The following is a 10,274-nucleotide window of genomic DNA, read 5'->3' on the forward strand; positions in this document are numbered from 1 at the left end:
GGCACCGCTGCAAAACCGAGAGCGATTGAGGGACCCGTTTCGGCAAATAAAAGAGAGTAAGAGGGGTTTCAATTCAAAATCTTCATCATCAAATCCTTTCTACTTCCATTCATCTCCTCTTCTTCATGATGGCCATATCTGATGTGGTGGCGCGGAACCTCACCACCATCTTCCTTGCGCTAATGGCCTCTTTCGAGGCCTACGCCTTTATCTGCGGCCGCAGCTTCAACGGCGGTTATCTCGTGGTCGTCTCCACCGCCGCTGTCATTCTCATCCTCCTCACCACGCTCACGTGGGACGTGTCGCGCAAAGCAACGTGCGCCTTTCACCGGCACCACGGTGACAGCCGGGAGGTGTGCAAGGGAGGTATCTGCTGGCACGGCGTGGCGCCCCGATCGCCGGCTTCTCAGGTCCGTCTCAGACTTCCTCGTCAGCTTCCCTTAGCCCCTTTGTGATTGTAATCATCATAATAACACCTTCTTTTTCTTTTTCTTTTTTACTTAATAAATATATAATCCTCCTCGTAATAATAATAATAATAATTTGGTAAGTGAAAAAGAACTCTCTGAATTTATCCTTTTCTCTCTGTTTGTAAGTTGTACAGAGTGTGTGTTTTTGTTGTAATAATAGTTGATATAAGAATTATTGAAATTAGTTTTGTGTTTGGGCATGGATATTTTAGTGGTGAGGTGGAAGAAGGGACCAGCATGAATTGAATTGGTGTATATAGTATAGTATAGCAGAGAAGCATGGTGAGGACTAGAAAGTTCAGTGTGTCAGGTATGTTAGGTGTGGAGAATTCATCCTTTCATGTGAGATACCAACATCATTCATTCTTATCAACTAAGCTCAATTTTGTTAGTCCCTTCACTGTCCCACCCCTCTACATGCATACATCAATCAATTAATTTTATTTTAAGATTTATGCATTTAAAATTGACATGTAAGAAGAGAAAATGTAAGATTTTAAGATTTTAAATAAACTATATACTTAATTTCATTTATATTTGCATCACTTTTTGATTCCTGTCCATGCATAACGATTCTTTGTTTCCCTTTTCACTGATTTTTAACCTATATAAATTAGTGTTACCCCTGTCGGCGAATTTCTCCTTTAATTCTTATTTTGATTTACATTAAATTCAGCTGATTTGAATTAAATTAATATTTTCATGATTATTAAATTGGTTTTGTATTCTTGTTTTTAATTTTTTTTTTTATAAATTCGTCTAAATATACTCTTATAAAGTTAAAAATAAATAACCATATTAGTGGCGTGACTGAGAAGAAGCATTTGGCAATAAGATAAGAAAAGAAAAAGTGATGCAATTGTTTGGAAGATCTGGATGAGGCAACTAAGGAAATTAGTGATGGATGAAGAGGCACTAAAGCTTACTGTTTACAAAATAGAAAGTAAAAGAAAGAAGAGAGACAAGTTGGTCTGATACAGAGTAAAAAAAGAAAATGCGGTAATTGAAGATTCTGAGCAGGGCAAAGATATGAAGAGCAGACGCATTAATCATCTGTGTAACATGTTTCACTATGGGTTATTTTTTAATATTATTTATTTTAATAATAACAGTAATAATAAATAAGTAAGAAATATATTATTAATAAACAATCGCTCTATTTTCAACTAAATAAATTTTTTTATGATTATCTTTTAATTAATAATTTAGTTTTTATATTTAAATTTTTATTCATTTTCATTTTTATATTTTTTTAAATTGAGTTCTAAAAAGAAGGCAATATGATATTTTTCATTAAATTAACATTAATACAATTTAAATATGGTATAATTTGAGCCCTATTCTATTTTGAAGATTCACAAATCAAAATCAGATGAGATCATAAATTTTGACCTAATACATTTTTAAATTGTCTTGACGACAATTTAATAAAATAGGTCACATTGAGTTTTTTTTTTATAAAAATAAAAAACTAATTGAGTCAGAATTATATATAAAAACTAAAATAAATAAAAATCTAAATAAATATAAGAAAAAATGAGTAATTAAGATTTTTTTTTCTTCTCTATTCTGCTCTCTTTTTTTGTTTCATTTTCATCAAATGAAGCCTTAGGTAAATGGAGTTATAAGCTCGAGTTTAATGAAGCTTTGCTTTGAATAAAAAAATCCTGCAATTATTCTCTTTTAAAGTCTTGTGAAGGCTAGGATTGGTAGTCCCTAGCTGTGATTAGGATGGTTACCACATTGTTTCAAATCAAAGGAATAAAGTATACCTCTCACTATTTTCTTTTAAATCAACAATCGATGTGTATATATAAATGCAACTCAAGCATTGACGTTTTTAATTAATAATAGTAAGTGTTATTAATATTTGAAGTTTTTTTTTTTCATTTTAAAAGAGTAAAATTTAATCACTTTGTATCTGTAATTTTTCATATCTTCAAGCTTGTTTTTCTTTTCTTTTCTAAATGAATTGATTGAATTACTTAGAACAGGAGTTTATGGGTATTTTGAATGCAAGGTGCTATCGAACTGTTTTATAAAATATTAATTTAACTTAAGTAAGCTTCATTAGTTATATATTTTTAAGACTGCTTTACAAGTTTTATTGTAATTATAAATTCTTATAATGCTCGTGTACATATAGTTTTTTTTTTATTAATAGTTTAACCTTTTATAATTTAAAAATGAATTAAATTATTAAAGTTAAATCTTTTTTATTCTTCACTCTTAATGTATTATATAACATCCTGATTTTAAATCAATTATTTTTTATCATAATACATCCTCATATTTCAATAAGATTTTGTTTATAAAATATAAGAAAATATCTAAGGAGATAATCCAATGTCATGTTTGCTTAAAACTTGTTTTCAACTCAATAATGCATAAAATATGAGAATTAAAATATTTCTACTTTCTTGTCTCCCTAACTTAAAAATAATTTTATTTTCTTCTCCTAAAAAAAATTACCGCGAGATCAAAAAGTAATTGTTACAAACAATCATACAAATAACTTTGTCTCTTTTAACTATTGGTTTTCTTTTACCTTCTGCTGTATTATTATAGTCATCATCATGATTATTATTATTATTAATTAATTAATTATAAGAGAACTCTAATGGAAGACATAAAAGTGAAAGAAGTGATTTGCATCATGAAGGTAATGCTAAAAAGAATTCTCTTGTGCACTTCTTCTATTAACGTTTTTTTCTGAAGCTCAGTGACATAAACTGAAGCCAAGCTTTTTCTTCCACCCTGTGTTCCAAATTACGGTGGCTCTAGATAGAATATAGAAAAAAAAAACAAAAAAAAAAACAAGGCGGTGGATAATACACCAAAGGTTAATCATTTAGGATGTGATAAATCAAAATTTGAATTCTTGTTTAGAAAAGTGTCCATATTTAATGCTAGGTTGTTTTAAAGATAGGTTGAGTCAAGACAACTTAAATAAACTATATAAATATATCACTCACTAACCTACCAGTGAACCACTTGAGAAGGACAACGTTTTAAATGCTAATTGTATATAATTTAAAATAAAATGAAATTTTTTAAAGTAAAATTATTTTTCATCTCTCAAATTCATGGTGTTCTCTCTTACAATCCTTATAAATTTAAAAGATATTTATTTTACTCTGTCTCATTGTGTTAAAAACTTCACAGACACTTAATCACCCAATCACATGTTCCGATGTATAAAGTTTTGCTTGAATAAAGAGATTATCACTATTTCTTTTCAAATTGAAGAAACTAAAGAATTTGAAGAACCACGATCAAACCTAATTCAAATTTAAGAAAGTAAAATACCTGTTTAAGTCATTTTAAAGATTTTTTTTTTTTAGGGCGGTACCAGTATCGAAATTTGAAAATGTAAGAATAGAGGCTTACACTAACTGAACATGGATCGATTAACAACAGACACCAGCACCAGTTGCCATCACCAAGGTTGTGAATATTGTACCATGCGCTAGAATACACAACGAATTGAAAAGGAGGGTGGGTTGAATCGACTCGGTTCAAAATTCTAAATGACTGAGTTAACCAATCTGTAACAGAAAATGCCATTGAAGATCCATGTAGACTTAAAAGGGAAATCAATGAACCTGATTTGTCCAGTAGAAGAGGACTCGCCATGAATCCTCGTATAATAATAAATTCAAAAATTCAACAGAATTAATAAAGTATTATGCAAACAGAGATATTGAACTGAGGCCATTCTAAGTCGGCGACTTCTACCTTTCTTTCTTTCTTTTTTTCAGGTTATTAACTTCATAATGAAACCTAACCAAATAGTGGTAACATAATAAAGCACCACCCAGAAAACGAGACATGATACTATATGCCTATAAATTTCTTTGACATACGAAAGAAAAAATACAGCTAAACGCACCAAGACTTTCTGTGCTTTGTAATGCCTTTCTATGAAGCTATAGTAAATGATAAACAACGGAAGAAAAAAGAAAAAAATAACAATAAGAAAACCCAATTTCTGCCCCCTTTAACCATTAATAGTTTGAATCATACTACATCCATCTTCCCCCAGCATTTATTGAATTTGAGATCTTCAGTCGCTAAAGGTTGCCAGTGCTCTTGAGGATAATTTCGGGTAATAAAGCATTAATTGGAAAGGTGTGTGTTTATGAACAATTCAGAAGAGGTGTAATAGGCTACTTCCATGGAGGTTGCGAATGTTTGTAGCTATACGGATAGGGTTCCCAACTACTATCTGGTTCCTTTCGTTTCCCACCAACCACCGAACTTGATGGCTGCGGCATGGTTCTTACTTGCTCCTCCACAGCCCTTCCCTGACCAGGAAAGAAAAATTGCCTGGCTGCAAATGTCTCTCTATTCCCACCCTCAATCATGAAACCAGAGTTCAGGTCAAAATTAGGACGTGAAGGCCCAAATCCATTCAGACCGAGTTGTGTACCCGTCATGTTCATAAAGAACGGTGGTGGCTGAGAGTAAGATGATGAAAGTATATTTAATGAAGGTCCACCCACTTGTGGAACAGCTGGAGCTCCTCTCGAGTCCACCATATATGGAACTGTGCCACCTGACCCGTACATGGCTGATGAAAAAGGCATTGTGGGTGCTGCTGATGCTGATGTCACTCCATTATACCCAAAAACAGATGATTGATTGAAGGATGCAGCAGGGGCCATCCCTATAGTGCCACCGGTCCTTGACATCGAAAGATCTATTGCAGGTTCAACAGCATTTCCATTCGGCAAAAAGGATTGAGGAACACGTTCTTTTTTACCAACTTCTACCTTGGCGCCCAAAAGAGAGATAACAGGAGCATCTGGTGATTTAGAACAATCATATCCATTGATAATATGAGAAGACTTACAGGACCCCAGGTCTACCAAATCAGTTTGAAGGCATGGCCTGTCATTCAAATCAATGTTTCTAACATATGGCTGCATTGATGATGATGATGATGTAGGTGATGGGCTCCAATAGCCATTTCTTCCAAGAAAGAGTTGTCCCTCCATCCTGTGATCTGAAGGTTGGCCGTGACCATCATCACCAGTACTGTTCAAATCAAATCCAAGCATGCTTGAACTTTTAGAACTAAATTCAACAGTTGATTGCTCAGAACGCCTGCCTGAAGATTCAGCAATAGGTTTTGCGTTTCCTTCTTCACCCTCAGCAACGTTTAGATCAATATCAAGCCACTCCTGCCTCGGCCTTGAAGTGTCAATGTTCGTATCCGAAAGATTCCTCTCACTATCACAATATTTACGAGGAGATGCAGGGCGAAAGGCACTGGTGGCAGCTGATCCTTTCCAACCAAGTGTTCCCTCAAACTGCAAAGGGGCACCAGGCAACCCAGGAGTTGGCGTAGGCCTTGAAGCAGAGACAACAGGTATGGAGGTCGATGTAGTATTTACACAAACATCCATATCGTCAGAACCAACTTCATTGAGATCAAAGCCACAAGGTCGTTTCTCTGAATTACCTCCTGAATCTTGAGCTGCTTCAGTCACCTCCAAGCACACCACATCAGGTCTGCATTCAGGCTCCGCCTCAGTGTTGTCAAGAATACTTGCACGCCCCTCCATTGAACATGCCTCAGTAGCAAGGCTGTGTCTGGAGGAAACCTCCTCAGGTGGGACAGGAGTGAGCTCCTCCTCTTTTCTTACAGAATCTGGACTGCCTGGTTGCCTGGTTCTGCCATATGAGAACTTTTCGGAAGAACTGCTGACTTCTCTATTAACTTCCTGAGCAACTTGACGAGCAAATTCTAAAGGATCGACAATGCCACAGTCAAGTTCATTGCCAGAACCTCTCTTGTCAACTATGTTAGACCTTCTGAAATCTATTTCGGGTTTACAAGAATCAGAACCAATAGATGTAACTTTGTTGTTATCAACATGACCCTTCCCTTCCTTCGATGGTGAGACATATCCAGCTCCACAGACAGACATACCTGACACCTCAGTCTTTCCCAATTTACTGTCACTGACCAATGTATCTTGCAATGCATTAGAACAGTCATTGTCATTCTCTACAGCTCTGGAAACTTGAGTAAAGCCAGTTACAGTTCCAGCATCATCCTCCCCACTCTCCCTATCAGATGCAGGTGTCTTCATACTAGTAGAAATAGGCAAGTTATGACAAGCCTCATCCTCATTGTGTTCAACATTTTGCTCCAAAGCTGGTCCTTTAACAGATTCTGGTGCTTTTGCTTCACAGGAAACAGACTCGGGCACCGGTTCCGAGGACACAGAACAGATCTCTGGTGCTCCAAGTTTTTCTGGAGGGACATTAACGTTTTGCTCCTGCTTTTCCACTTTAGCCAAGTCAGTTAACTGAACCATACTTGACTGTCCTTCAACCGAAGTGATCACGTCTGCAGGGCATAGAGGCGGTGCTACTTGAGCAGAAGATGGAACACCAGCACAATGGTTTACTGATCCCTCTTTGACACCATCACATTCCAAATTATCTGAGCTTTTCGATAGACAGTTTACAGTTCCATTTAGTCCTGATGCACTATCATTATCATTGCCAGCTTCATCCACAGCAGATGGCTGGCTTTCCTCCTTGACAATCTCATTGGTTGCACAGTCAACCTTAGCAAGCTCCACATCATGAGATTCAGTATCAACATTTTCAGCTCCCTTCCAGCTGTCAAACAATGTCCTTGCTCTATCCTGAACCTTAGCGCTATGATGGCCAAGAAGATTACTTACAGTGATGCGAATTCCAGATGAAATTGACATCTCACAGTCTAGATGAAGCTTTTCAACTGCACGTAACATTGCAGTAATTGATTCTTCAACAAAACTGTCTTTTGCATCAACCTCAAATTTTTGGGCATCCTTTAACCATCCGTTGATGAAGCAAAGTCCATCCAATTGAATAAAAAGATCAAGGCAATCTTTATTCTCTGTAGCGGCAATGGTGCTTGCAACAGCAGCCCACTGCCTAGTCGCATCAGCAGAATTTTTAACATCGCAACTTTTTTCTTTCTGCATCACAGAGACCAGCTCCTGCACCCGAGAAGGTGCTGTGAGCCCATCTTTCATCTCGGTCAAGGTAAAGAAATCTTCAAGAGTCATACTGCTTCACATAATCATCCTCAGAGCATCAAGGTCATCCTTTTGGGGTGCCAGAACTGTTCCTCCCATTAAGAATTTCCAATAGAATTTCTGGAAAAAAAAGTTCACAAGCATCCACTGCAAAAACAGTAATAGAGAAAATATTCATTTTGAGGACTTATAGATTCCTACCAAGAAACAGATCAGACATAAATTAAGCCCCAAGTTTACCGCAACAGTTGGTAAAATAATAAATACACCCGACATTTTCAGTCTTGAGACTAATTTTGCGACTGACCCTATTCATAGTGCATGTCATAGATTTTATATCACTGTTACCATAAATAAAAGAATCGACAGTTCCGTAGAAGGTAGGATATATCATAATTGATTTGTTTATGAAAAGACAAATAAAATATCCAAATCATGTCACAGGAATATCAAGTTACATGTAAAAGAACCGCTTCATATACCATTGTCCAAATCATTATAGATTTTAATTTTCTCAAGAAACATATAAGCAGCATTTTTTCAATCTAAGGACCGACTTGACAGGCACAAGCTTGTGCTATAACAAAATGTCAGCTGCAGCACGCTAACATACACACAGAAAGAAATTGAATGTAACTTTTTAAAACTCTTCTAAACCCAGGGTTGTCTTCACAAAGCCCAGGCATAAAAAAATGATAGTTCATAACCACACTGATCACTCCCTAAATAAACGTACAAAAATCAATTTCAATAATTATTATTGTAGTAAAACATAAAATATGCATTGCACCGTAATCAAATTTTTTGAACAAAATATTTTTCGTAGATATTTTTTAAAATCTGCCGAGGGTTGAGTATAGCTTCTGCTTTTCTGAGAAGTATTTTAAACAAATCAAACAAACCTGGTAGCAATTACTATCAAACAGGGTACAGATAAAGGTATTGGAATTGAAAACAAAAGTGTTATGTTGAGGATTCAAAATTAAAAAAGAAATAGCAAAACGTAAATGTAAATAAGATTACCAGTCGCTCTGACGGCTGGTAACAAGTTGCAACTGTCAAAAAATGAATTGTAAACCTCCAATCACGATCAGTGAACAGATTTTACTCAATCCCTGAAACGCCGAATTAAGAAAAAAAATTACAATCCCACACACACAATGCAAGCAAATTAAATACCCAAGGTATAAATTAATGATTATGCATGAACCCTACAAGCACATAACAGAACACTAATCCTTAATTTCCAACAGCAGTAGCTTATACATATATTTTTTTTTATTTTAAAAAAGAGCGACAGTATCCAAAACCCTAAAAATTGATATAAGATATAGAAAAACCCTAAAACAAAAAACAAATACTCTACAGCTTCCTCGCCCAAACTAGTTGTATCAAAAGAGATGAATCCAAGAGTGGATACCCAGCGTAACACGGTGAAAACGCGGACACACCTTACAGAGGGAAAGGGATTAAGAGAAATAAGGGGAAAAGAAGTGAGAGGGAAAAAGGGAAGGGAAGAGAATGAGAACCTGGGAGAGTGAAATTAAAACCCTAGCTGCGGCTAAGGCTGAAAGGAGTGGCAGCTTTCACCAATTCATGAATGTTGCGCGAGAAAGGAAGAGAATAAGAGAAAGCGTTTCGTTTTTATGGTGGTGCCTGCTCTGCGTTGTTGCTGTGTTAAGAAACTAAAAAGTGAGGGTGCGTGTGTGTTTGTTTGTATGCGTTTTTGTCATTGAAAGCACAGAAGCACAGGTGAGAAGAGAATAAGAGAAAACGTTTTTGGTTCTTAGGATTTTTATTGGTTTTTGTTTCACAGATTTCTGAAATTTCTGGTCGATTTTAGTTCGTAGGTTGGGCATCAACACGTGCGACGCCAGAGGCTGTTCCGGGTTAATGGGGCCACTCCCCACCACAACACAACACTCATGCCATTCTCTTCAATTTCAATCTTTTCTGGGTTCCCATTCCACACTCCGACCCGTACTCGCTTTATTTTCTTTCTACCCGACCCGTATATTATGATACCGCTCCGCACCGTGTTAATTACCCAACCCAAATTAAAAGTGCTATGATTCTATGATTCTATCATTTTAATTATTGACATAGCAAAATTTTTGGAAATTATTGATTTCGAAAAATAAAACAAATTCAGTTACTGAAATCTGGAATATTTGCTTAATTTCAAAAATATTTCATTTATTCATAATTTCAAAAGTATAATTTTAGATGTTGAAAATATTTAAAAATCATTTTAGTTCACGTCAAATTTATTTTAGAGATTAAGAATTTATTTTTTTCAAATCTAGAAAAATAAATTTCAATTGAATCTTAAACTGAAAAATAAATTAAAATAGACTAATGTCAACAATCCCAGTCACTATCTGATATTGTAATTATTTGTAGGTTATATAATTCAATTGCAATAATTTGAACGATCTAAGCTTATGTTGATGAACAATGTGAAATAGAAATTTAAAATAATTGTTCATTACTAAGAAGAAAAAAATGAAAGTGATGAAGAAAGTGAAAAAAAATTACCAGCCTTCGAAAGTGAAAAATAATTATTTTAAAAATGTAAATTATTGTTGATATTAGTTATTAATATTTATTAAAGGAAGTTAAATTTACAATCTCTCATCCTTTTTTTCTAATCCACTAAATTAATCTTTTATCTTCAAATTATTAGTAGGATTGAATCCACAACCTTATCTTTTTCATGATAATTTATAATCCTATGATCAGTAATTATATATATATATAT

The 10,274-nt window shown here is 35.0% G+C and overlaps 2 protein-coding genes across 2 annotated transcripts; one reads left to right on the forward strand and one right to left on the reverse strand.

The window, feature by feature from the left end:
• Window positions 1-128: 128 nt before the first annotated feature.
• LOC114163739 lies at window positions 129-455 on the forward strand. The gene has a single exon (XM_028048034.1). The coding sequence runs from the start codon at window positions 129-131 to the stop codon at window positions 453-455; it is 327 nt and encodes a 108-aa protein (XP_027903835.1).
• Window positions 456-4,302: 3,847 nt separating this feature from the next.
• On the reverse strand, window positions 4,303-9,439 carry LOC114163023. The gene is made up of 3 exons (XM_028047067.1): window positions 9,043-9,439; window positions 8,537-8,628; window positions 4,303-7,660 (listed from the first exon to the last, which is right to left on the reverse strand). Exon 3 carries the CDS (start codon window positions 7,541-7,543, stop codon window positions 4,640-4,642), a length of 2,904 nt encoding a protein of 967 aa, XP_027902868.1. The 5' UTR covers window positions 7,544-7,660; window positions 8,537-8,628; window positions 9,043-9,439; the 3' UTR covers window positions 4,303-4,639.
• Window positions 9,440-10,274: the final 835 nt, after the last annotated feature.

Source organism: Vigna unguiculata, chromosome 9 (genome assembly GCF_004118075.2).
Source record: "Vigna unguiculata cultivar IT97K-499-35 chromosome 9, ASM411807v1, whole genome shotgun sequence".
In the NCBI taxonomy this organism is placed as follows: domain Eukaryota; kingdom Viridiplantae; phylum Streptophyta; class Magnoliopsida; order Fabales; family Fabaceae; genus Vigna; species Vigna unguiculata.

Coding starts and splice junctions, on each gene's coding strand:
- LOC114163739 (XM_028048034.1), top strand. CDS start 129: ATGGCCATATCTGATGTGGTGGCGCGGAACCTCACCACCATCTTCCTT.
- LOC114163023 (XM_028047067.1), bottom strand. CDS start 7,543: ATGACTCTTGAAGATTTCTTTACCTTGACCGAGATGAAAGATGGGCTC.